General features: G+C 53.5%; 9 protein-coding genes across 9 annotated transcripts; 6 read left to right on the top strand and 3 right to left on the bottom strand.

The window, feature by feature from the left end:
• Positions 1-1,769: 1,769 nt before the first annotated feature.
• On the top strand, positions 1,770-4,924 carry VDBG_03767 (COM1; the record flags this gene model as incomplete). Its single annotated transcript, XM_003005768.1, has 4 exons — positions 1,770-2,282; positions 2,503-2,786; positions 3,087-3,623; positions 3,673-4,924. 4 exons carry the CDS (start codon positions 2,109-2,111, stop codon positions 4,541-4,543), a joined length of 1,866 nt encoding a protein of 621 aa, XP_003005814.1.
• A 1,138-nt stretch (positions 4,925-6,062) lies between these two features.
• On the top strand, positions 6,063-6,800 carry VDBG_03766 (predicted protein; the record flags this gene model as incomplete). The annotated part of the gene is made up of 1 exon (XM_003005767.1): positions 6,063-6,800. The coding sequence occupies one exon, from the start codon at positions 6,063-6,065 to the stop codon at positions 6,798-6,800; it is 738 nt and encodes a 245-aa protein (XP_003005813.1).
• Positions 6,801-7,331: 531 nt separating this feature from the next.
• VDBG_03765 (conserved hypothetical protein) lies at positions 7,332-9,685 on the top strand (the record flags this gene model as incomplete). Its single annotated transcript, XM_003005766.1, has 5 exons — positions 7,332-7,407; positions 7,612-7,714; positions 7,897-8,316; positions 8,550-8,811; positions 8,860-9,685. 5 exons carry the CDS (start codon positions 7,332-7,334, stop codon positions 9,157-9,159), a joined length of 1,161 nt encoding a protein of 386 aa, XP_003005812.1.
• A 12-nt stretch (positions 9,686-9,697) lies between these two features.
• On the top strand, positions 9,698-11,418 carry VDBG_03764 (predicted protein; the record flags this gene model as incomplete). The annotated part of the gene is made up of 3 exons (XM_003005765.1): positions 9,698-9,873; positions 9,926-9,976; positions 10,539-11,418. 3 exons carry the CDS (start codon positions 9,698-9,700, stop codon positions 11,416-11,418), a joined length of 1,107 nt encoding a protein of 368 aa, XP_003005811.1.
• Positions 11,419-11,723: 305 nt separating this feature from the next.
• Positions 11,724-13,651, bottom strand: VDBG_03763 (conserved hypothetical protein; the record flags this gene model as incomplete). Its single annotated transcript, XM_003005764.1, has 4 exons — positions 11,724-11,879; positions 12,070-13,084; positions 13,149-13,551; positions 13,600-13,651. 4 exons carry the CDS (start codon positions 13,649-13,651, stop codon positions 11,724-11,726), a joined length of 1,626 nt encoding a protein of 541 aa, XP_003005810.1.
• Positions 13,652-13,868: 217 nt separating this feature from the next.
• VDBG_03762 (hypothetical protein) lies at positions 13,869-14,790 on the bottom strand (the record flags this gene model as incomplete). The annotated part of the gene is made up of 4 exons (XM_003005763.1): positions 13,869-13,908; positions 13,963-14,061; positions 14,114-14,333; positions 14,395-14,790. The coding sequence occupies 2 exons, from the start codon at positions 14,446-14,448 to the stop codon at positions 14,229-14,231; spliced, it is 159 nt and encodes a 52-aa protein (XP_003005809.1).
• A 4,107-nt stretch (positions 14,791-18,897) lies between these two features.
• Positions 18,898-20,039, bottom strand: VDBG_03761 (DNA-directed RNA polymerases I/II/III subunit 10; the record flags this gene model as incomplete). The annotated part of the gene is made up of 4 exons (XM_003005762.1): positions 18,898-19,525; positions 19,579-19,665; positions 19,719-19,777; positions 19,831-20,039. The coding sequence occupies 4 exons, from the start codon at positions 19,864-19,866 to the stop codon at positions 19,477-19,479; spliced, it is 231 nt and encodes a 76-aa protein (XP_003005808.1).
• A 258-nt stretch (positions 20,040-20,297) lies between these two features.
• On the top strand, positions 20,298-23,313 carry VDBG_03760 (sporulation protein; the record flags this gene model as incomplete). The annotated part of the gene is made up of 3 exons (XM_003005761.1): positions 20,298-20,647; positions 20,694-21,502; positions 21,566-23,313. 3 exons carry the CDS (start codon positions 20,298-20,300, stop codon positions 23,311-23,313), a joined length of 2,907 nt encoding a protein of 968 aa, XP_003005807.1.
• Positions 23,314-23,768: 455 nt separating this feature from the next.
• On the top strand, positions 23,769-24,467 carry VDBG_03759 (naringenin 3-dioxygenase; the record flags this gene model as incomplete). The annotated part of the gene is made up of 2 exons (XM_003005760.1): positions 23,769-23,968; positions 24,038-24,467. 2 exons carry the CDS (start codon positions 23,769-23,771, stop codon positions 24,465-24,467), a joined length of 630 nt encoding a protein of 209 aa, XP_003005806.1.
• Positions 24,468-24,495: the final 28 nt, after the last annotated feature.

Raw genomic sequence — 24,495 nt, 5'->3', positions numbered from 1 at the left:
CTTAGTAATGACGCTGAAGAAGTCACCGGAGCTGGAGGCAAAAGTAACATCTGCGTCAGAGTGAGAGTGTTACTTCCGTGGGCGGTTGGCTGACATGAGCTGCAAGGCAAGGTTGGTCCGCCCCAGTCAGTTAGCCTGAAGCGAGAAAACCACTTTTCGTGACTGAGTGTCAAAGTGTCGAATCGCTGCGGCGTCCACAAACGGAAAAGCCATCAGAAGCTACCCAAGGGTAGTGGGCCGTCCAGATCTTGAAGCCAACCTCATTGATGTGCGATTTGTTTTCCTTGGCCTCGTCTTCGGCTGCAACAATGGAGAAGCCAAGATCAGATGATGTGCACCACTAGACAGCGAAATGCTACTTTGCCCGGCTCAGACGAACCGTCAATGTCGATCCATCTGTGTATGATTGAGACATATTGAGCTCACACACGCAAGCCGCGTCCGAGGATGGGAATTGGCTGAGGGTGGGGTGGGTGAGCTCGTCCGTGCTGCCTGACGGGCTGTGTGAAACTGCAGCGGGACCGCCCCGGATGAGTTCCAGTCGGCGGGGTTTCATGTGGACATCTCTGTTGCCTTCTCCTTCATGTCGAGCAGTCCACCAGACGCCTTACAGTGGCTGAGATGATGCCTCTAACGGACACAGAAGAATGTCAAGATGCCGCACCAGACGGATAGTTAAGATGATCAAGATATACCCGCTAACGCCTCTTCACGCCCAGCTGCAGCTCCAAACACAAGCAAACATTGTCGCAACCAAGTGGGCAGCCCGATGGCCACGTGCACCACGTCTGCAAAGCCATTCATGATGAGGAGGCAACATTTCGTCCGGCAGCCAGGGGAGGAGAAATGATGGGGGTCTTGCGCCCCATCGGACAAAGTCGTCTGGCCTCCTACCTGCAAAGCTAAAGTCCAGCCAGTGGAGACGAACACTCTTCGGAGGTCTGGGGTCTAGTTTCGGGCCTGGCTGACAAACTGCCAGCAAGTTCCTCTGGAGTGGCACAGACAACGACAAAGAAAGGCAGATTGGACAACAAAGTGAAGCAGGGACCATGAAACGCGCAAGATGCCCTTCAATCACTTTGCTGTCTACTTGGTTGGGTTGTTGATTGGCACACCATCGAGTGCTCTTCTCTTGAACGCCGTGCAAAGTGAGGCGTTGACTAGACATCTCTGTTGCCCGTGAGACATCGCCTGCGGAGGGTACCCGAAGTAGAGGCAGGTACTCTGCACCCCCTCCCTCCTGCCGTTTTACGAAGGAAAGCTGGGCCCCGCGGCCAGCACACCCACTGGGCCCCAACCTGAGAAGGGAAGCCCCCAAAGTTGGCCAAGTACTGTGCTTGTATCTTCTGCAGAATCCCTCCCTGGCTAGCCTCCAGCTGGCGGCCCATCCTGCACCAGTCACAGACCGCCGAGGCCAGCTGCGAGGCACGGTACGGCGGCCGGCACCCTCCCTGTCGCAGCGCACTAACAGCCTGAGTACCCACAGCTGGTGACGGTGGGAGGTGCTGCCAGCAGTGAGTCCAGCCCAAACGAGGGTGGGTGAGTGTGGAAATAGTGACTGTATCCACTCCCCTCACCCACCTCTTGCTCCCCGTCTGGTACGACGTGACTTCCAGGCCCATGTCCCCCGTGCCTCGTTCCCGCTCAATTGTCAGGTACCTCCTGGCTGACCCGCCCTGCCTGCCTGCGTGCCAGTTCCCTCGGATCCTCCTGACCTCACCTCACCACTTTACCTCCTCCTCCTCTATCACCCTCTTTTAGGACTCCTCACACGACCTGGCCCTTCACTCGAACAGCCTGTTTGTTCGGTGATTCACCTGGACCGTTTGTCAGGCTGTTTGTATTGTCCAGCCAGGTGGCCAAACTTCAAGCCCGACAATCCACTCCATTGGCCTCTTTGTACCAATACCTAGACACCCCTTCGACTCGTACCGACAATGTGACGGCCGAACCTTCAGAGAACCTTCTCTTTCAACCAACCTCTTGAGAGTCTGAGCCTCACACGATCCCACCGATTTCTACCATACCCATCCTCCGAGCTACAACATATCCACCCCGTATTTACGGGAATCGCAACCTCCCTCTGAATTCCCCAACACAACCTCACAATGGCCTCGCTGAAGGTCCCAGATGCGGGCCTCCAGTTGGAGGGCTCCGCTGACGCTTCAGTCGGCGTGCCCACACAGGCTTTTGCCCTCAGTCTGCCTGACAGCGTTATTGAGGACATGATCAGGTGTGTCCAGAATGGCGAAGACATCCAGCTGTCTTTGGGCAACAGCCCGGTAAGTGCCCCCTGCTGGAAACAACATATCCATTCCCTTGCCCTTTGCATAATTACATTGTCGTGCAAACTGCCATGACTACATCGGTCGTTTGCTCGAACGAAAAACAACAGGCTACGCAATTGGAGCTTGTGCTGCCATTCTCTCCTTCTTGCTTCCATATCTTCCCTGAGGCGACGAGTCCTGTGGGGTACCATAACTAACCGCAAGACTGTTATAGACTTTCCTGTACGGTTTAGATTCCTTCACGCCTTCACCGATATCCGATCCCGCGCCCGCCGACATTTTCCTCACAAAGCCCTTCGAATCGACCAAGATCGCCTCTCGAATTCCAATCACAACCTCGCTCTGGCAGAAACCGAGCTCTCCACGATCTGATACCAGCGAACACAATGCTTCTGCGAGATCCAAAAACCTTGCTTCATCCTCAGCATCTTCTGCTCTGGACTCTGATGCAGAAAACCTACAGAACTCTATGGCAGCAGCGGAGGCATCGAAGAAGCAGTACGTTTCAGGCGGCTTGTGGCAAGAAAGCCTATTTGGATGGTCACTAACAGAAACAACAGCTCACGCATTCTTGAGAAGTCGATGCCTACGCAAAAAAAGCCATCAGCCAAGGCGAAATCCAAGTATCTATCGAGCATGGCTTCATATGGTACAGGCGGCTCTCTACCGTCTTCCCCAGCGTTGACAGCGGTGGGGTCTCCATCTCTTAACCAAGGCTACGGTGCTTCACAACAATCTCGGGACAAGGCCAAGGGTCAGAGGACCATGATTGTCCACGAATTAGCCGCAGCAGATCAGTCTTATGACTTCCTGGATCAAAATGGATGGCAAGGCGGACGACTTCAAGCTTACGCTCGAAAAGGTTGCCGACTTCGACAACAGTGCACAAAAATGGATGCTAAAGAGACTTTACTGGAAAGAACTGGACGTTTGGAGATATGACTACGACAGTCCTGACGATAGGCAAAAGGCTATCGACAATGCCATTCGGGCCTTCGACAAGATGCGGTTGGGAATTGAGGAACCCGAATGGCAAAAGCTGCTGCCCAAAGATGAGCGTGGGAAGGGAAAAATCCTGAGCAAACTGCAAGCCAACATCGCCAAAGGCCCGGCTGTGCCAACACCGAAGATCAAGGTTCAAAAGGCCGACGATGGGACAAGCGATGCGGGCGGCGAAGACACACTCAAGATCGATGATGGAAGGAGTTCGGTGCGATCCAACTCATCGTTGCCGGGGAAAAAGAAGGTCAGCAGCGCCGATGCACAAGTCAAGAGGCTCTTGTCGAACAAGCCCAGCAAACCCAAAGCAGCCCCGGCAAAAGCGCCAGCCTCCAAGTACGCGAAGGATAGGCCTTCATCGTCTGCACCGGTAAAGAGTGGCAAGGTGCTCTCAGCGGGAGTTCATCTCAGACTCCGATTCAGAGTCTTCAAGCAATAAGCCGATGGCAAGTGTCTCGTCATCGAAGACCAAGAGACCATCGCCGGCCCCGGCCCCGGCTCCTAGACCGAAGGAAAAGCCAGCCCCAGCATCGGCCCCGGCCCCGCGACCAAAGTACCCTCCTAGACCGAAGCCTGTCGAACGGCCAGCTGAGCCGTCAAATGAGCGACTAGTGGATCGTGAGCCCACAAGGCAAGCCAAAACACAAGCGCCGGTCAAGCGGCGCAGGGACGAGGAACCGGAGGAGAGCAGCTCAAGTTCGGGCGCGCCGCTCGCCAAGCGTATGAAGCCGAAAATGTCAACAACTGGCGAGAAGGCACCGATCAGGCCTCCAACGAAGCTCAAGCAGCGACCCATCCCTGCGGACACGACACGGAACTCCTCAGCCTCGAACGGCAGTCTCCCCTACAAAGCCACCAAGAACACTTCGCCGACCAAATCTTCGCCATTGGCCTCCTCGCCGCCAACGAATGCTTCCGATCTCGAGCAGCGGCGCCAGCTCCCTCCGGATCTGGCCCCCATCAACCGGAAGCGCAAAGTTACTGCTGACACTTCTGACGATGGCTTGTCAAGCAAGGGTAGCACCACTAGTGCCGACAGCAATAAGCGATACAAACCCATTGGCCAGGATCTTGTTCGCAAAGCACACAAGTTCAAGATGTTCTATGAGAAGTACGCATCGCTGCACCGAGAGATTGCGAGTATGGACCATCCGCCAAAGGATCGACTGGCCGATCTGATCGATATGCGACAGCGGTTACAGAACATGAAGACGGACATCTACAGAGAGTGCCCGCCTGCCATCGCGGCAGTTTAGAAGTGATTTCTGTAGGTACAATGAGTGTACGATGAACGGCCAAGGGGTGTGCGGACAGCGTCATGAACGGACCTTTCAAGAGCGCCTCAGCTCAAACGAACCAAAGCATCAGCAACAGCGTTTTGTTTTCTTTCATTATTTCTTACAGTTTAGTGGGGCATTTGCATCAGACCAGGATAAGGTCAGGATATTGGCGACACCGGCTAAGGCCCAGGTCATTCTGCTTTTTGATATTGCATGGACAAAATGGCAAGATGGAGCCAGTAGCTGCGCCTGGGGACAGGACAGCGCAAATCCACGTTCTCTCTACCTCTTGATACCACAAGTTGTCATAGTTGGACAGACACAATATGCCTGATTGAATTTAACGGAAATGCTGATTTGTGAATTCGAAATCGAATCTTTTGGTGGCACCAGTAGTACTCTTTCAAACCCCCTCAGTGAACGACGAAGGGGCATTCATCGCCCTAACCTAAGACAACTTTCCTCGTGACGACATTACCGCAACTTTTCTCCCTGCATCCACCACATGCGGAAACACGCACCGTTTAGTGTTAGCCCAATCTTCAGTTTTCTGCTTCTTCTGCTTACTTTTACTTTTCTTCTTTCGCCCCGTTTTTTCTCCCTCTCCAAAAAAGCGCCTTCAAGCTGGCACGAGACATGGTTGCAAGAGGGGAAATCATCTTTGGCATGCGGGTGGGAAAGTGGCCAATCGGCAGGGCGACGCGGATCGGCGTAGAGGTCGTCGATCAGGGAAGGGGGGGTGGATGACTGCCTGCCGGGCGATCAGGGCATGGTGCGGGATCGTTGGGGGGTTTCTTGAAGGGGCCCAGCCAGGGTGGAAAGGGGGGGGGGGGTCACAATGGCGGTGGCACCAGCTTACTTGGGCCTCCTTGGTTTTGGTCCTCCTTGGGTTTGGTCCAGTTTCGTCTGAATTGTTTGAGCTTGGTGGGTTTGCGTCTGATGGTATATTTGATTTTGAAGAAACCTTCACGCATAACTACGATGGCTCCCTGCGCTGGGCTTTAAGTGCACTGGCCCTTGGTGGCGAAGATCCCTGTCAACTGGACGAAAGCACTTGAGCGAAAAACTGAGGATTGACTCAACGACACAAACACGAATTGAGTATGAATGATGGCCATGCTGGGGAAAAGTGCGATTGATGGTCTCTGATTGACAATCGCGCCACCTGCGATGCAGATGTCAAACCGCGATCAAAAAATCACTATGCCGAATGGCTACTGAGAGTCAAAAGGCAGAGCACCGTCGATTCGACCATATTACCGTCATGGTATCGCCATTTGGCTTGTCCCCTCATCCGCCATGGTCAGCAGCAGCTCGCCCATTTCACTGCAGCGACGACACATTGGTTGAGACCGCATCTTTACGCACTGCAGGTGCCGGATCTGACCATCGGCGCGCCTGTGGTCCAGCGGCTCTCGTAGACGACTTTTTTTCTTTTTTTGATAAAAGCAGAATTAACATCCGTCACAAGTCCATAATCTCTTCGGTGTCGACTATGCTCCGGGCGCCCTTCGACTCAGAAAACCGCCGAATGCATTCTGGGATCCATTCTCGCGCTCCATCGTGGGCTCGCACAAGGCCCTCCTTTCCCCCCGAGTATGTCTTGCACCGCGACCGAGACGCACGTGAAGGTGGCGATGACAACATTATCTTCGAACGCGCACGCAACAAAGCCCCCGAGTTAGATAGTCAGGCAAAGGTAGTGTCGTTGCAGGTCGGGCTTCGCCATCTGAGAGACGCTTACGTGGAGGCCAGCAACCAATGTCAGGGAGCCCTCGACGGCTTCGACACAGCAACTCAGATGGTTGCGTCGTTCGTCGGACCAAAAGCAATCTGCCAATTGTGGCAAGATTATCTACGACACCAACACAGTACTAGGGTTGAAATGGACGCTGCATTGGATGGTGTCAACTATTGTCTGCTCAACTTGGCACAGCAGCGTAATCGAATTACACTGCCCAAGCCGTTCGGCAAGCACCTCTGTAGAATAGTCAAGAGGGGACAACATATCATAAGGGACTCTGCCGAAGCCAAGACCGAACATAGGGCGGCAAATCGGCTCGTCATGAGTATCAAAGCAGCTGCTGCTGACGTCGATCCTGACTCTGAAGCCAACTATCGCATGTTGTACGCTGTGGATGCGTCACTTATCAGACAGAATCATGGCGGTCCAAAAACGAACAAGTCCCTGGAGGACGAGAATACAGATGCCAACGATGGCAACCCGGTTTGATGAGACGAGTTGCGGAGGAGCCACCGTCAAGTGGAACGAATCAAATACGCTTGTGGAAACAAATTTCGACAAGAGCCACTGTTTGTAGTTTTCGAGAAATCGCGAGACGTCAGCGAAAAGGAAGCGCGAGTCACATCCGTAATGTCAAAAAAAAAAAAAAAAAAGGGCAGGGAGTCGGACGCTGTGATGTCGAGGCCATGGCTATGTAAATCTAGGAAGACTGCGCCGCACTCATTCATGCGGTCAAGACAATTAGTAGTATTCCAGAATCGAGAGGGAAGAGTGGCGTGGTGATTTGGAGTAACTGACCTTGAAAAAAAGGACCAAGCATCGCTCTCTAGACAGAATGATCGGAATCGAGTTTTAGACGACACCAGCTGGGCAAAGCCCAGCCAGTGACCCCCAAGTCGCGCATCGCACTCAAGTACTTTGTACAATCTCCGCAACGGCTTCCCATAGGGATCACCAGGACGCGCCTCGTCGTTCCCCCAAGGGGTAATACACGAAGCGGCCTGGGCCCTGAGATTTCTGATGCCTGTTGCTGACGCCGATGGCGCCGAACCCTCACGGGCGGCTCGCGTCAGCCCGCGCGTGGCAGGTGACAACGGTATGTTCTTCGTAGAGATTTGCTCCGAATTTCCCGCATGCAAATGAGTGTCCCTTGAGAGGTCGACTCGAGATTCTGCTTGCACAGAATCTCTGTTCGTCAGCATGGAAGCGCAACTGTGTCTAGAGGGCGATGCTTGGTGAGGAAAGAAAGAAGGTGGAGGGAATGGCATTTTCGTAGCTCCAAACTTTTATTGCGGTCCAGTGTGGGGTCTCGCCTGGGCCGTGACTCAAGGTGCCTCACCTATGATGGCAGCCTCGCAGGTCAGGCAGCCAATCGGGAGCTGCAATGCTATCAGGCCAAGAGGGTAGGAAAGAGTGAAGGGTCCTTCATGATGCCCCCCACCTTCCCTTTCCCCTCAGGGCACCCCGCATGTGGATCATAGCACGAAAAAGGGGTGTCGATATCGTGGGTTTTTTTTGGTGCGATCCCGTCAACCAGCGACGAATTCTTGGTTACCCGTTGAAAAACCCCACCGTACTCATGAAGCTGCATTGAGGGTGTCCTATTTGATTTATATGTCGTCGACCTTTTCTTTCCTTATCTCGATGCCATAATCATATCATTTCAGTCTCAAACCCCTACGTCATTTGAGTCGTTGGTACCCAAGGCAGTCAGGATGCTTGAACCCAAGGACTTTCCTCAGATGTGGCAGAAGCCTTCAAGCCAAGATATACGTTCCTGTTTGCAGAGCCTGGAAATGAGCCCAACCATATGGAGCCATATGAGTCGTCAGCCACAGGTTGAGGAGGACCAAGAGGCTACATCATATGTGCGACGCGAGATGTCGATGTATCTTTCCTCCATTGTCAAGAGTGGATTGACCTGGATCGATGACGAAGAGGAGAAGGAATTCATCTGGTCAGAGGCGAGCCGGAGATTATCAGAGCGCTGTGGCAGAACAGGTAGGTGCGTTCCCCTTCTGCATTCCAACCATTTTTGACAGTTCTAGCCATGGGCGAAATCACACGTCGTTGGCCCTTCAGGGAAAGCGAACGACCAAATAACTTCGAATTGATGATCCGAGAGCCGCCGCTGACCGGAGATTCGCTCGGACACAAGACATGGGGCTCCTCCTATGTACTCGCAAGGCACCTACCACAGCTAACGTCAACTTCGCTGGCTCGACTATTTGCCGAAAGTCATGAAGGGTCTCGGCTTACAGTTCTCGAGCTTGGATCAGGGACAGGGCTTCTCGGGATTGCTGCAGCAGCTTTGTGGAGGGTCGACATTGTGCTGAGCGACCTACCTGAAATCATGGCCAACTTGCACCATAATGCTGATGTGAACCGTTCCGTTGTTGAGTCTCTCGGGGGCTCGCTGAATGATGGTGCCTTGACATGGGGTAGCACATCCGAGGATGAAGTCGATCAAGCGCTGTTCGGGGAGAAGAATCAGTTCAAAGTGAGTTCACACAGTCTTGTCGCACTCATCAGCTGACAACGAGCGAAGATTGTTCTGGCCGCGGACCCAATGTACGACGATATTCACCCTGCTCTTCTCGCTGGCGCGTTTTCAGAGCATCTGTCATTCGACAGCGACTCGCGAGCTGTCGTTATGGTTCCATTGCGTGACGAAACGACCAGGAACCTCCTGAAGACCTTCAGAGCCTCTATGGAAGCAGGCCCTGACGTATTGCAATGCATAGAGGAAGGCACGCTCGACGGTCAGGATGACTGGGGCGAGGGCGACGACAGCTCTTTGATTAGTTGTTGGTGGGGGATGTTTGCTCGCGCCCAGACAAACACATAAGGACGACTGAAAACAAATTAACAACCTACCTGAAATGGTTGAGTTTGTTGGTGGAGAGCATTCCTATATCCCATCGCCCCGGGCAGAATATTTACACCACGGCGCGAGGGCTCTCAATGACGTACGCTTCCCTTCTCAACCAACACCGAGCACCTGCCAGCATTAAAAGATATCTTTCTGCTTCAACCTTGCAACCGCGGTCTGAAGAAACAAAGAGAATGGAGCCGCGTAGCAAACCTGCCCTGAGCCGACCACCACCCTGTCCTATCTACCCCTTTTAGTCACGACCGACCTTACCACGCCCTGTGCGACCTTCTCACAGTGCAGAATACCATATCAAGGACAGCCCACTGGTGATTCACAATACTGGATTCTCGTCTATAAAGTCGAGCAGGTCATGGATCAGACACGACTTCACAATTCTGCAATCATGCATACTTTGCACATGACTGAAACTTTACATCCAGTCTTTGCATCCCAAACAATCACAGCGTTTTCGAAAATAAAACCCCGAGAGATTCAAACGGAACTGAGCAGCATGGCTGGCAAGCCAAGCTATACAAGGAAACAAATTGAGTTTGTTCTCATCCATATTCTCGACAAAGTAGCCCTGCATAGGATCATCGATGCCTTTAAGGAGACATTTGGCCAGGATGTGACCATTGGGCAGATTAAATATTTAAAGAGCAAGTACGGCAAAGATCCAGACTTCGGGTAAGAAGCGGATACTTCTGTCATCAAAGATCAAAACTCACACGGAATACAGGTCGCCTCTTCTTGAAGGACGTGTGAGGATAGTGGAAGAACTGGCAACCTTGTAAGTTTGTCCCTTGCGTCATTTTTAATAACAAGCTCTATCATTTGCATGCTCAATATTAGGACACAAAAGCTGACAATTGTTCAAGGCGCACTCCAGCAGATGCAATTTTTCCTTATCAACCATGCCAACATTCGGGGTTGTCTCAGAGGGCAAGTGAAGAGCAGAACCGGACAGGGCATGGACCATGGAATCCCTGTAATGGTCTTCCAACTCCTCGTGTACCTGCTGAAAACTTCTCCCTTACGGATTATCAAAAGACCATCACGGAGCAAACAGGCAGAATGGTGTGTGCTGATGGTTATCACCCTGCTCGGCAGCCATCACAACCTCTTCATGCTAACACATCTATGGATCATGGCCCGTATTGGACCAACAACTTGCCACAAGAACTTTCCGATCCCTACAAAATCATGAGTCAGTTTCCGCCAAGGACCAGAGATACAGGAGATACAAACCCTTCTAACTATCATCTTTGGGCGCCGAGAGATGACCAACTGCAGCAAGTCGGGGTCACTTCGCCAGTGTCTCCAACTTCAAATGCCTCTGATTTACCTGACAGGCTCATGTCCAATTTCGAGCATTGGAACGCCCAAAAGAGCCACTATCAATCGTCGCAACAAGGATATGGCGATCAAATTGTACAAGGACACAGTTGCTTATTATCCGGCAACTCGCTGTCGTACACCTCACATAATACGGACGGACCGGAAACCTCGTGGGATACCGTCGGAAGTCCTCAGCAGGGACAGACCATGCCCAACGGTCAACTCAACAAGACCCAAGACAGCTATCAACCATTCGCCTCTCGGCAGCCATCTTCGAATACCCCACGACTCAGTCTGCAAGATGATCCATGGCCTGGTCTTCCGTCAGGGGCTCAATCTCAACTTTCAATTTGGCCCGCACCGCAGGGCTCTGAGGATCTACCACCTCCACCTTACTCTGAAGATCATCCAGGGCTGGGAAACACAATTACAGCTTCGCATATCAGTACTACGGGATCGATCCCCGATGGTATAGACAATAGTCTGTTCAATAGTTCCTTCAACTCGAACTTAACAGCTCACGAGACCCAAGCCTTACAGCTAACTATCGACGTGCCTCAAGCGATGCCCGACGAAACCAGCAATGGAATTGGCCAGTGTGGCAATACATTCCAAGAGACCGCCGAATACAAGAGCCACGATGCGTCAACCACCGACACGAATGTCGACCAGCAGTCAAGCTACAGCAGCGATGCTCTAGAGCTGGTTCGCCGCACCCACGACCACGCAGCCTCACGAGGTGTTGGGGAGGGCTGGAGTTTCTTTGACGAGGCGGTGGCGTTCACTGATTCACGGAAGGGGAGCATTGGTGAGCATGGCAATCTCGACGAGGCCGATACGCCCCTCGCAGCGGCTTTTACAGATTCCGAAATGGCTGGCGCATACATGGACTGAGCTGATGGGCGCCTGTTATGCGTGGCGGGTGGCGAGTGGGGGATAGGGCAGATATTCACGGCTGAGGCATCTCTAACTCTCAAAGCATGAGGTAATGATATCAAACACTCTACTCTTCATTCTGGAAACCTCGCAGTAAAAAGACGGCCCCGGTGATGCAAAGTTACGACCCTTTGACTCACCATTGAGCAGCGTCATCTGTTCTAGTTGCTACGATATCACAATTTCACATTAGTTGAAAGGGGTAAAGCACCGACTTTTTTAAGCCTGATCGTGTTCATGTAATATGTTCAACTCCGACTCATCTACCAATTCATGAATAGAAGAACGCTCGCTGAGGAAGTCGTCAATGTTAGTTCGTATGGACAGTCCTTGTCCCGCATGAAACGAATGATGGTAATATAGAGGGCCTTCCTCCGAATTTCAACAGTCCCGCCGCCGCTGCCGAGCGCCGCCAGAGCCTTTCAGAATGGGTATCTAGTGCATAAGGTAGAGAAAATGGAGGTGATTTGCGCAGAAAGGAACATTAGCATCCTTTGGAAGGTAATATTTCCAGATGGTCTGTAATCTGGAGCGAAGGGGATGGCTCGTCGAGGGCAGAGTAGCTGAGATGCAGAAAGTAGTACGTTCCCATCAGATCGCGATGCTTACGCTCTTTCTTGTCTCCGCCTCTTCAATAGGGAAACCAAAGACGAGTCGGAACAAATCTTTGAGGAAAATGTATTGTGAGGACCGGTGTGCCATGAGATTGACACTCTTGGCGACATCAGGGGCTGAGGCCCTTTTGCCCCTGGCGGGTAAAATAGCTGCTGGACCTCTGAAAGCAGCATCGCCAAGGACGGAGTTTCGATAATTTTGGAGCAGTGTTGCCTGTGAGGGAATGTTTCCGAACGATCCGTTAGGCAGTTGCTTCACGAAGGACTGTAGTGCTGAAGTCCCAGTCTTGCCGTCATTGGTGGGGTCGCGAACATAGCCGACATTCATGGCTGCTTTCAGCATCAACGCTTTGATGCGTGTAACATTTATATCTTCCCCAGCTGTCGCCGTTGTTGCGGTACTCGAAGTCTTGGCACTGGACTGGGAGTATGACGATAGGTTTGATGCGCTGCTAGACCACCTGCCGCCGCGGCCTGATTCGGATGTGGTGCCGAGTACAAGGATATTGGGCACTCTGGGCGACTGGCTTTCAGGCGAGATCGGGGTGTCTTCGAATTCTGTAACTGGAGTCTCAGGAACTGGAGGTGGTTTGCGGGGCCGTTCATCAACTAGACTTTTGTGGCTCTTTTGCGTCGAATGCAAGGAGGAACGATTCGAGGTGCGGCTCTCACGCCCTGAGGGCTGTTCGTTGACAAAGAAGCTTGTTTGGCTCGGGCGAGGGGTATTGCGGTCCGGTCGAACTTGAGTCCACCCGTCTCGGAAAATATCGCACAGATCCCAGCAAGCCTGTACAGCCGACCCCAAGAGTTCCTCGTCGGGAGCTTTGCCGTCGCGTCTGTTTTGTCTCAAGCTGAACAGCATCTCTGCCAAAGTCCAGCAAGCCTTGAGTAGAGAGTCTGTCTCCTCTGCCAACTCGCTCCGTTGCTTCATCAGCCGATGGCACAAGGTTATGTAGAAGTCCAGAGTCCTCTCTCGGAACTCCTCCGGAAGGTTTCGGCTGTCTTGGGCGCTGTATAGGCTGTTGTTAAGTCAGCAGCCACTCTCGTAACAAGCAGTCATGTGGGGGCACGTACTGGTTGTTGAGTTCGAAGCTTACGCGGAGAACCGAGTCGGCAATCTCTTCTTTCTTCTGCCGAACATCGAACAGCGACTGGCAGAAATCGCGGCACAGGTCTAGACTCTCGCGCACATTAAAAGACACAATGTCTTCGTCCCTGTTGTCGTACAGTCGTTGGCACAGCCTCCAACAAGCCATCCATGCCTTCTCGTGAGCATCGGGAAGGCCTGAGCTGTTGAAGACACGAGCTCTATGAATTGAGCTCAGGTTTGCCAGCGTGTTGCAAAGCGTCCAGCATTCTCTGAGTGCCGTCCGGAGCGCCTTGATCTCCGACTCTTCTCTTGGTAAACCGGGTGTTGCAAAGGTCTCATCGTCATAAGGCTCAGCCTCGGTATCTGTCTCCCTAATCTCATCGATTTCTGTACGTTGTCAGATGATAGGCCGCCAACACGAAGACGAATACATACTTTCAAGGCTGCTAGTACTGCTTGACCTCAGTCTTGAAGACTCGCTCAGCATGTCCTGCAGGTCCTGAGCTCGAGGCGTGGCACTGTCCAGACTGTACCTTACAGCACTGATATTGGTCGTCAGGGGAGGTGGGTGAGGGAATGTGGGCGACTGTCGAAGGTAATTAGTATGAGCCGAGTAAATACAGGAGCCCTCAAAACACTTACCCTTAGCTGTTCCTGCGCATGTGTTGGCAAAGCGGTGGTATCCGTCTTGGGCGATGATCTAGTGCTGGTGTGCTCTGACTTTGTTGTCGGCTCAGAAGAAGTCTGCCTCCGTTAGTAATTGTGGCGAACACAGAGTGGTGTTTGCATGTAGCCCACCCATGCCTGGAAGCTCTCAGGAGCGTGTATCACGGAGACTGCTTCTTCGGTTGTCGGCTGTCGCAGGTGATCGGGCAAATTCGTCGCCAGCATTCGAAGCTACTAAGTATGTTACTAAGGAGCTCAAATAAGGGAAGTGGAAAGAGCCGACCTGTGGAGGAGACGATGCATGAGCCATGATGTGGGCATCATTCTCTTCCGCTTCTTCATCCTCGATCTCGGTTGTTTCAGTTCCGTTCGAGGTAACTGGCGAGGGGCCGACGATATCACTGGGGCTCATGAGATTCATATTGCTGACGGGAAGCCTTTGGATGGAGCTCGGTCGCAGGGAGTTGGAGTACGGAGCCGAGCGATCTGAGCTCGCCGAAGACCTGTAATCAGGTGTTGTCAGTCTTGTAGGCCATATCATGACATCGCCACGGCGTTACGAACATGCTGATGAAGGGCGAGTGGGGAGCCTCCGAAGTCTGGCGACGAGACAGACATGTCTTTGTGATGGTGAGAGAACCCCGAGAGCTGGCTACCGATGGACGATCGCAATGGCCCTTCGAGTGCCATGACTAAATCAACCGATGCAATAATGAGACAGCGTGTCGATCGCGAGCGGTTCGTTTGGCCGTGGTCGCTGGCAGTTCGCGATGGGAGGATCGCCTCCCTTAAAAACCACAACAGACTTCGACAGTAACGTTTGCTGAGCGCCTCGGCCGATCAAGTTGGTCGCTAATGGAGAAGGAGGGCGCGGTGGAGAGATGATCCCGTTGGCGGAGCCAAGTAAAGCGGTGCCGAGCTGCGCGACAGGTCTCGTCAGGCCGGCCTGGTGGTCTTTTGAGCTGTGCCACAGACGAAGGGCTAGCTCGTGGGAAAGGGCGAAGCTTGGAGGAAAGGACGGCAGGCACTCTTAAGGCAGATGACCCAGAAGATGGTGGTGGGTTGAGGAGGGATTGGGGGATGGGGGTAATGGTGGTGGCCAAGGGTCTAGTCTGCGGCCGTCTGTGCCTCCCACCAAGGTGACCGGGGCCAGGTAGCTCGGTACGGAAGTGCGCCTGTCGACAATTTCCAGAACCTCCAACGTCCAGGGGACCCAGGTTCGCCCAGGGGAGCGTGGAATTTACGGAGACGGAGGTTGGGGTCAGCTTGACGGTGCCCGTTTAGTGAATTGGAAAGGCTAGGATGGCGCCTCTACTTTGACTACTAGATGTGTGGTGATGCTAGCTGTCAGAGCTACTGCTGGTGCTGCTGTCTGTGACTGATGAAGAATCAATTCAGCTGCGACCTAGTTAGGCGGCTAGGCGCTAGTCGCGAGAAAGCGAGGTTTGCAGCTCACAACGGGATTGCTGGACTGGCTCAGATATCCAACTGGAGTCACTTACTTGCTTACCGTTGATACGAACTTGAATATCCAAGTTGTAGTTGATGTGTAACTTGGAACGCGCATCACGGAAGAGCTGGCGACTCACTCACGACGAGCCAGTTGGACAGGGATTCCCCGATAGATCAAAGGCAGAGCGCGGTGGACGCAAATGGACAAGCACCCTGCAGCAGATGTGGTGAGTTCTGAGTAGGGTGCTTCATTCAACATGACAGCCATGGAGACGAGTTCACCAGTAGAATTGGAGAACGACCCAATGACTCTGCCCTACGAACATGTACCTGGATCAAGGGCACGAGGAACAAGGTATGGCAGCCCAAGGCATGCGGATGTGGTGTCAGGCAGGTACCGTCCTCTTCGCCCGAGGTAGCTCGATGATGCCGGGGTACTTTGTAAGCCTGGTGTGGAGGAGGGGACGGGAAAGATGGTACAGAGTAGCACCATTCAGGTTTGCAGCTGCGCGTCTTTTTCCTTGAGCAGCTTCAAGACAACCCTCTGGGGAAAGGCGGCCAGTGGGAGCGTGCGCAGACAGCGTGATGTTGCGAGACGGGGTATCCAAGTGGAGTGGTGGGCTGCAGGGAACGCGACAGGCGTCGGCGCTTAACAGCCTGCACCCACATGGTCCGTTGTCGAGTCACAGTCGTTCCCTGCCTGATATGCCTCCACCGAGGTGCTTCCAAGAGCTCCGCTGGTGGGCAGCTCCTTTGAAGCTAGGCCGGAGCCAGCCTAGAACGACAGCGTTGGTGATCGTGAACCTTGTGAAGGTGGGCACCGCGCGATTCCCGATATCCCAGGCAGGCTATGTTCTGATGCGAGGGCAACAATCGGATTGTCATGCGGTCTGGGTCTCAATGCGGACACGCGTGGCTCCTCACTGGCCTTGCGACCCAAGGCGCTTGAGCGCTAACGGGAGGGAGCAAGTCCTGCTCGCCCGGCTATCGCTGCAATTTCATGACGAAGAAAAGGAGCCTTTGCATGCTGCACAGGCCCGTCGAATCCGTGCTGACGAAGAGCTGTCCCACTGCCTGTCCAGGTAAGGCGGGAATGTTTCGGATGTGATGTGCTACTATTGAGGTTGGTCGATGGCCAGCCAGAGGGAACGCATGCCGGGCACAAGCTCCGGGCAGAAACTGCAGGCATTATACCCATGTTGGTCATGGAAAACATGAACTGCCCGTGGTCTTGGCACCCCAATTTAAACACGTCTTACCGTTCGCCAATCCCATTGTCACTTGGCCTCTCGCTCATCGTAGGTTTCGGTCTCGGCAGTTGATCTCACTCTGCCAGTGTCGTCTCTGTAAGCGACGTTGGGTGTCAGCTTCAACAAGTCTTGAAGCTGCGTTTTTCTGATGAAGCCGCCACAGTAGTAGCATCCTCCTAGGCAGAACCAGCCTTGTCATCTCTTGATGTCCGCAGAGGGGGCGGGAGAGAGAGAGAGAGAGGCTGGGGAAGGCTAGAAATTGTCGCCAGATCATGTTGGCCCGACGGTCCAGGATGGAGAAGGAACCGTAGCGGACCACGGAAGAGGGCTGAATGTCAAGTCCAGCAGATGTGTATCGCTCCCAGGGATCTGGTCCGGCGGCTGTCTATTCGTGTGGGAAGGCAGGCCAGGTGTGCTTGTGGGGCCTTCCAGCAAACAGAGGGAAAGCGCCTATGGCATGTGGCGGAAGGTGCATCCTTGTAGGCCTTCTAGGTTGAGACAGGCAGACGCGGGGTCACTGACGATCAGCTATGTGCTACTACGCAACTTGTTTTGGGCACGCTTTGTGAGAAAAGTCGAATGATTCCGACCACGGTAGATAGAGGCAAGCAAGTATTGGCAGACGTTTCGTTCCTCTCTTTCTCCACTGCAATTGATGGTGGGAATCTCAGGTCGAATCGAGTACGCGACACCGTCAGGCGGTATTGGACCTTTGAAGAACAAACAGCATCGTGTCTAGATGCCCTGGCCCTCCGCCGTCCCAGCCAGCTGTTTTGGTGATGTGATTATGTCTCCCCTATCACGGCGCTAGGAGGTCTTACGGCCGGTAAATCAGCCCGTCCCAAATATCGGGTCACGACCACAGCCTAGACCCGATCCTGTTGCCGTATGATCCTCCATGGTCCAGCATTCTGTTGCTCACCGCCGATGATTGACACGACACCTTTTTCCATTCAAGTCCACTACCAGGTATCTTTTTTCATTACCTAGACATCCGGGATTTCTTTTCGACCCGTCGACCAATGCACTACCGCTTGAGCACGAAGATGCGCCAAGGCCATCGAGACACACAACTTGCCTGCCATGCCGACCTCTTCGTCACGTACGCGAACCACATTACCTTGCATAGGCGCCAGCATCCTTGACACAGTGTCGAAAAACACTGCCACAAGCGATTTTCCCTGGTTACAGATCCAGTACATGTGCTCATCGTCTGGCCAAGCGAATCCTTCCGCGGCTACTAGGCCCATTGCGTTCGTCCCGTTCCTCCAAATCGCGTGAACACCTCATCGTTAATGCTGCGCGTCGCTTCGTGTACTTTGAATATCCCAAGAGAAGCTATGACATGATAAGAAAGGCCTATGTCTCGTCTCAGTCAAAACAATGCATCGCGTCGACGAGATGCAAGCCGGCATGACGGTGGACCTCTGCTCTGTTGGGCCAATCCCCTCGCCTTGTTGGTGGCTTTGTTTTGCGTCTTGTTGGTGTTGGATGTGCCATCTCGGCGCCTGAGTAACCTCGCCGACAACAACGCAGGCATCGACAGCCCGCGGATGTTGCTCTTCTTCCGGAAAGTCAGTTGGCGATGCTTGCGGCAAAAGCTGTGCCTCGTGCAGGTCGTGTTTTGAGGGCCGACATGCCGCAGTAAATGCACTCCACCCAACGTAGACGACTGCTCAATCTTGCAGTGGTGGGTAGCTCCAGTCAAAGGGAGTTTTTTTTTGTGTTGGCCAAGGCTCTTGTTAGACCTCGTTGCTACTTGGTATGATGTACAAAACTCCCGATACGCATTTCGACACCGAGCGCCAGCTCTCTCTTGAATGTGGCATGCCCAAAGATCGTAGCCGACAGGAGACATTTGTGACCTATGTTTTTCCAACGAGGTTCAAAACTGCCTGTAGAACCCAATCTCCCATCACTACTACCAGCGTGGTGGCCGACAATGGTCAGACGCGGCCCATTATCTCAACGGCGGAACATCATCTGACCGCCATATCAAGAGTCTACTTGGCGTGATATCGTAGATGAAAGAGGTGTACCAGGGTCGAAAGTAAACCCTGCTGGACTACTGCAAGTCCCCTTGCCGAAGAAGGTATGCTCCACAGAGCTGGCCGTCTGGTGTTGGCCCAAGCACAGCCGCCGGCAATAATCCTCAAGCGCAGCGGCGCTTGGGGAACGCAAGTTGGACAGTGAAGCAACATCAAACCAACGAGACAGGCAGGGATTTCATGCTCGAAGGATCGATGTGGCTTTGCGATGCTATGTTACTGTCATTCACATGACGAGCAGGGCACCGAGTGGGTGGTAACACTCGGCCTTCGCCAACGAGGAACGCCCCGTCGACGCCCCTTTTTTGACAGGTCTGTTATGGCAAGAGCCGTGAAATGGAAAGCAGACGCGAAGATGAGCTCATTTGTATTGTGTATTCTTAGGCAGACTTCCAGGGCTGTGCTTGACGGATGATACCTAGACTGGTATCATCGGCAACTTACGATCCATGGCATGGCTGGTACCATAGTGATGCACCGATGACATGGCCAACACGACCTGCGTTTTGCTAGCCCCGGGGCCCTACTGATCTCACTACCTCTGGCATGACACATGACTCAATCTCCTCTGGTTTGGCCCAGTGGAGGAGGATGCCTGGCTGCATTACGGGGTGTTTGTACAGGCAGTAGTGACAGCGCTGAGAATCGACATACGCGCGTCGAGGCCCACGAGCTGAGCCAGACGCCGACTTCAGTCACTGAGCAAAAGGTCTGGCATTCGTACAAGCTTATCAGACATATTTGCCGCGTCCTAGGATTGGTGCATAGTCTCAGCGCCTGCTCTATTCCGTGGCTCGAAAACCTTCCTTCCAGTGTACCCTTAAACGCCTTGCAATGCTTTGTTCGTGTGTGTGAAGACCCCCAGGTCATTCGAATGGCCGTCTGGACGCGCCTACTTATGCGGGCAGATTGTTCTTCTTTTCGTTACGACCATCGGGAGTGTATCTGACAGTGTTAGCAGAGCCACTCTGAAGCTCTGACGTGGCCACCACACGTACTTCAGAAGCTTCTCGATCAGATCAACGTGGGTCATGATCATGCGACGGCAGCAGTATCGCTTGAGACCGAGCTCGTCCATAGCGTCTCTGTCGCATCCGTTAGTACTGGCCCCTCCGTGGAGTATTGATCCTCATCGTACCCATCAGCGATACCGTCGTCAATGAGCTTCAAGTAGCGCTCCCACAAGTCGCCTGTCACCTGTGATAACATCAATGGTGTGCCTTGCGACAATGGCGCAGGGGCTAACCAACCTTGCCGCAAGAAAAGCAGCGAACCGGAATGATCATCTTGGCGGCGTCGTTCAGGCGTTATCGGTATTATAGAAATTGAGGCATCCACCGTGTGTAAGGGTTACCGAGAGTCGGCTTTCTCGTAGGGGACGATGCTCGGCGAAGATGATCGTCGTCGCTGATTGAAGACTGTCGTCGCGAGAAAGGCGTGAGAGCCGTAGCCGTGGTATGGAGAAATTTCCTGGTGTAACGGGCATTCACCGGGTAATCCTTATCTTATCGCACGCTGGAGGTGGGGTGAGTTCACCAATCATGTGGTGCGTCTCTCTTGCGGCCCCGAATTTTCAAGCGGGACTGGGCCTGGCAGCAACTTTTTTTTCTGAAGGCCTGCATTTGGAACTGCGTGTGAGCACTTCTGTGGTGATCAACGGTTGCCTCTGTATTCCACATTGCCCTGAACGACAGGACCAGCGCAAAAGGACAACGTGATGGTCGGCAAGACAGATAAGAAGCCCCGCGCGGGAGACGTGGACCCGAATAAAAAGAGGAAGCGTGACGCCAGCGACAAACAACGAAGCTCCGACATCAAGCGCAACCGCAAGGACGAGAAGCAAACCACGCCCAAGTCGGACAAACGAACATCGGATGCCAACGAACTCAAGGGGAATGCGTTGAAGGTTCTGTCCGAGTTGCAGAACGGCGAGACTGCGAATACCACCATAAAAACGAGAGACCAGAGTGAACTGCAGTCTGCGGGCGAGTCCAACGGCTGGAAGATCTCATCGCCATTGGGTGGCAGAATCGCTGATATCGACCCCGTTTTCAGCAGCGATGCGAAGTATGTTACATTGCAACTGCTACAGCACTCGTCTAACATGAAACAGGAACCTCATTCTCACATACCACACTTCCATTCAAGTCTACTCTGTAGCAGACTCTCTCCTCGTCCGACGAATCCTCCTACCGATTGCGAAAGACAACAAAGATGGCCCTGCTGCCTCGGTTCTCACCACTCATCTCTCGCCCGTGGAACCAGACTTCGTCTGGGTTGGGTGCTCTGATGGAAGGATATGGAAATTCAACTGGAGACGGGGTATCAAGCCGGAAGATACCCTGATAACAAAGTCTCATACTGCACTGGACTTCTGCGTTTCCGCGATCAAGGTCAACGAGGAACTTCACGATGTTGTCTTTGTGTCGGAGAAAAAGCAAAATGACGAGGGCACCATTGTTGCATACTGCCGCAAGGGCGCTTCCCACCTCGCATCCCAGATTCTTTTCAAGACCGTCCGACCGGACCAAGCGATACATGTGCTGCGCGCCACGGCTGATGGAAAATATGTGGTCGGTGCCCACTCCGAAGGCCTAGTGGTCGGAACAATCACTGGGAAGGACCTGGAACTAGAAGGCGACTTCTTCAACTTCGACACAAGTGACATCATCTGCACTTTGGATCTACGGGTCACTAGCCGTCAACAAGGCCTCTCGACACCCAAGAAGCAAACTGTCAAACCCAGCTCAGAGGTTCTCGATGTCATTATTGGATGTGGCCGAGGCTCTATCTTCTTGTATAACGACATCATGACGAAGCTGCAGAGCATGCGCGGTCCCAAGCCCAAGCAAAAAGAGGTTCAGGCCAGGAAGTTTCACTGGCACAGGCGGGCTGTTCGCAGCGTCAAGTGGTCAAGAGATGGTGAGCGCTCCATTGGGTTCCTTTGAGGGCCCGTCACTAATTTTCTCTCAGGTCACTATCTAGTCTCCGGTGGCTCCGAAAACACACTCGTCCTGTGGCAAGTTGATACTGCCATCACCACGTATCTTCCCCATCTTCCCGGCGCTATTGAAAACATCGTTGTGTCACCGAGCGGCGCGCATTACGCAGTTCACCTTGACGATAACTCGGCAATGGTCATCTCGACCTCTGAAATGAAGCCGGTCACGTACGTGTCAGGAATCCAATCTGCAGCCCGGTACTTCGCACAGCCTAAGGATACACTGGTGAAGAGGGTGGGAGAGGTCTCAAAAGAAGTCCGCCACCCTATTCCGGCAGCTCTCAGCCCTCTGGACGCAACGAAGCTGCATGTTTGTGTGGGCACGGGTCAGCAGGCCATGATGTCTGGGTCACAACAGTCAGCACCCATTCTTCAGTCTTTCGACCTTGATTCCTTTACCAGTGTTTCCAAGCAAGCATTAGCAAGGACACAGCCCACGGATGTAAACATTACGGCGCAGGGAAATCCCATTTCCGAACCGGCTATCACACACATTGCCTTTTCCTCGGATGCGCGATGGCTGGCAACAGTGGACGACTGGTCGCCGCCTACGGGAGACATCGACAACATGTCGCCTGACGCGAAGGAGCACCTTGTGCAAGAGCGTCGTGAAATCTACCTCAAGTTCTGGTCGGTCTCCGCCGAGGACGAATCCCTCGCTCTCACTTCACGCATCAATTCGCCTCATTCCACCAGCAGACCTGAGACCGTCCTTGCGCTGGCTGCCGATCCTGCCGCGCCACGATTTGCGACCCTGGGAGATGACGGCCTGGTCCGAATCTGGCATTTCAAGACGAGGCAGACTGATGGCCTGACTTCGAAAGATACCAAGGGTCAATCTTTACAGTCTTGGTCTTGCGGCCTTACGGTTGGCATGGGCAGCCATGTCGGGGCAGACGTGATCCCTGCCCCCGAGGGCCACAAGGCAGCCAAACGAAGCGGTAGCATGAGCTTTTCAGAAGATGGCTCGTCGCTGTTTGTTGCCTTTGGAAGCCGGGATGATGGGACTGTATACATCGTCGACACGCACACTGGCGAGACACGTATGATGCTGGAGAATATGTGGAAGGGCGATGTCCGTTCACTGCAGGTTCTCTCTCCGTACATTGTCACCCTGTCCAACGACCTTCGGGTCTATGATGTCGTGGCCGACGAACTGCAGTACGGCGTAAAGTTGCCTAAGAGGGATGCTTCCTCGGTGCCTGCAGCTTTTGCTCATCTACAAGTCGATAAGAAGTCCCGCACTTTCGCCATGGTCGTTCCATTCACATACTCTTCCCAGATTGCGGTCTTCAAGCCGGAGGACCCTCAGCCTCTCTGCATCGAGACGGTCCCCCACCGCATTACGAGCTTGGTGTCATCTGCGAGCTCCTCGGGCTTCGTAGCTCTGGACGATGCTGCTCAGCTCTGGAGCGTCACTGAGGTTTCGGACCAGTCTGCAATCTCCCTCGCCAAGCCTCTCGAAGATCTGCGTCTCGACACGACGGTTGAGGATGATGCGATTAACGGCGACGCCGATGAGGATGATCAGGCCAGCGAGATCGATTTTGCTACGGACGGAGACAACATGGAGCTGGATGATGACGAGACACACACCGCGATCGTGAGCAGGCAGAAGCTCGCCGAGCTGTTTGACGCTGCGCCGGCCTTCGCCATGCCGTCAATCGAGGACATGTTTTACAAGGTCACCGGACTACTGACCACGAAGCCGCTGGCAAGCACTGCTGCTTAGAATTGTATGCAAGGCGTTCTTGAATCTATGCTGGGCATTTTGACGGGTTTGTCTGTTTTTGCATGAGCAGGGAAGAATAAAAGGAACAACGGCGGAAGATGAGGGCCGTTTCCTGCCGACAGAGGTCGGATCGGCTAGCCAAGACATGCGGGGTTGAATGTCAAAAAACACTGGCGAAGGGCGCCGTAGACCGATAGCCGGCCGGAATAAATAACGCCATCCGTCCACTTGATGAGATGACTGGACAGTGAAGCGCATATATCATTTTCTTAGGTTCAATCCTCAACATCATTCGATTCTGTCCATACCAATCGTTTATCGGTCCACCAAGTCACCACCCCTCAATAAAACACCCCAGCAAGCACACACGCACGTCTATTATCTGCGAAGGGGGTTTGTGGCACCTACGTCAAGTCGGCACAGCACAAGTCACAAGGTCGCCACCAACTTTCAACATGTCCTTCACATCTATTCCGATTCTTGACCTCGCGCTCGCTCGTGATCCCGAAACGAAACCCAAGTTTCTTGAGGATCTCCGCCATGCACTCCTGGAAGTCGGCTTTCTGTATCTCAAGAATGTCGGCATTTCGGATGAGCTCTTCAATCAAGTCATTGCAGAAGGGAAGGGCTTCTTTGAGATTCCCCAGGAGGAGAAGTGAGTGCGGCTCGGTCCCAAAGTTGCCAAAGTTGCCCCACCTCGTCATCGTGACTGACGCGGATTCAGACTGAAAATTGAGATGAAGAACGCAAAATCGTTCCTCGGGTACTCCCAGCTCTCAGCAGAGATCACAGCCGGTGCCATCGACCACAGAGAGCAGATTGACCTCTCAACAGAGCATCCCGTCCCGGGTCCCCTGGACCCCCTCTACTACAATCTGCACGCCCCCAACCAGTGGCCCTCGCCTTCGGTGCTGCCGAACTTCCGCCAGACGTTCACAGACTACATGGATCGCATGGGCGCCATCTCCGTCGCGTTTACGTCCCTCATCGCCGAGGCAATCCAGCTCCCGGCGGACGCGTTCAACAAGTACTTTGACGCCCACCAGCAGCACAAGCTCAAGGTGGTCAAGTACCCCGGACCTGCAGGAGCTCGGCCTCGGCGACGCCCAGGGGCCAGGGCCGTCGGCCCGCACAAGGGACAGCATGCTGACTAGCTACCTCTTTGCAGGCGAGTGCGCACCG

Source organism: Verticillium alfalfae, genomic scaffold (genome assembly GCF_000150825.1).
Source record: "Verticillium alfalfae VaMs.102 supercont1.4 genomic scaffold, whole genome shotgun sequence".
In the NCBI taxonomy this organism is placed as follows: Eukaryota; Fungi; Ascomycota; class Sordariomycetes; order Glomerellales; family Plectosphaerellaceae; genus Verticillium; species Verticillium alfalfae.
Note: the sequence above shows the minus strand (reverse complement) of the source record. Positions and strands in the feature narration are given on the sequence as shown.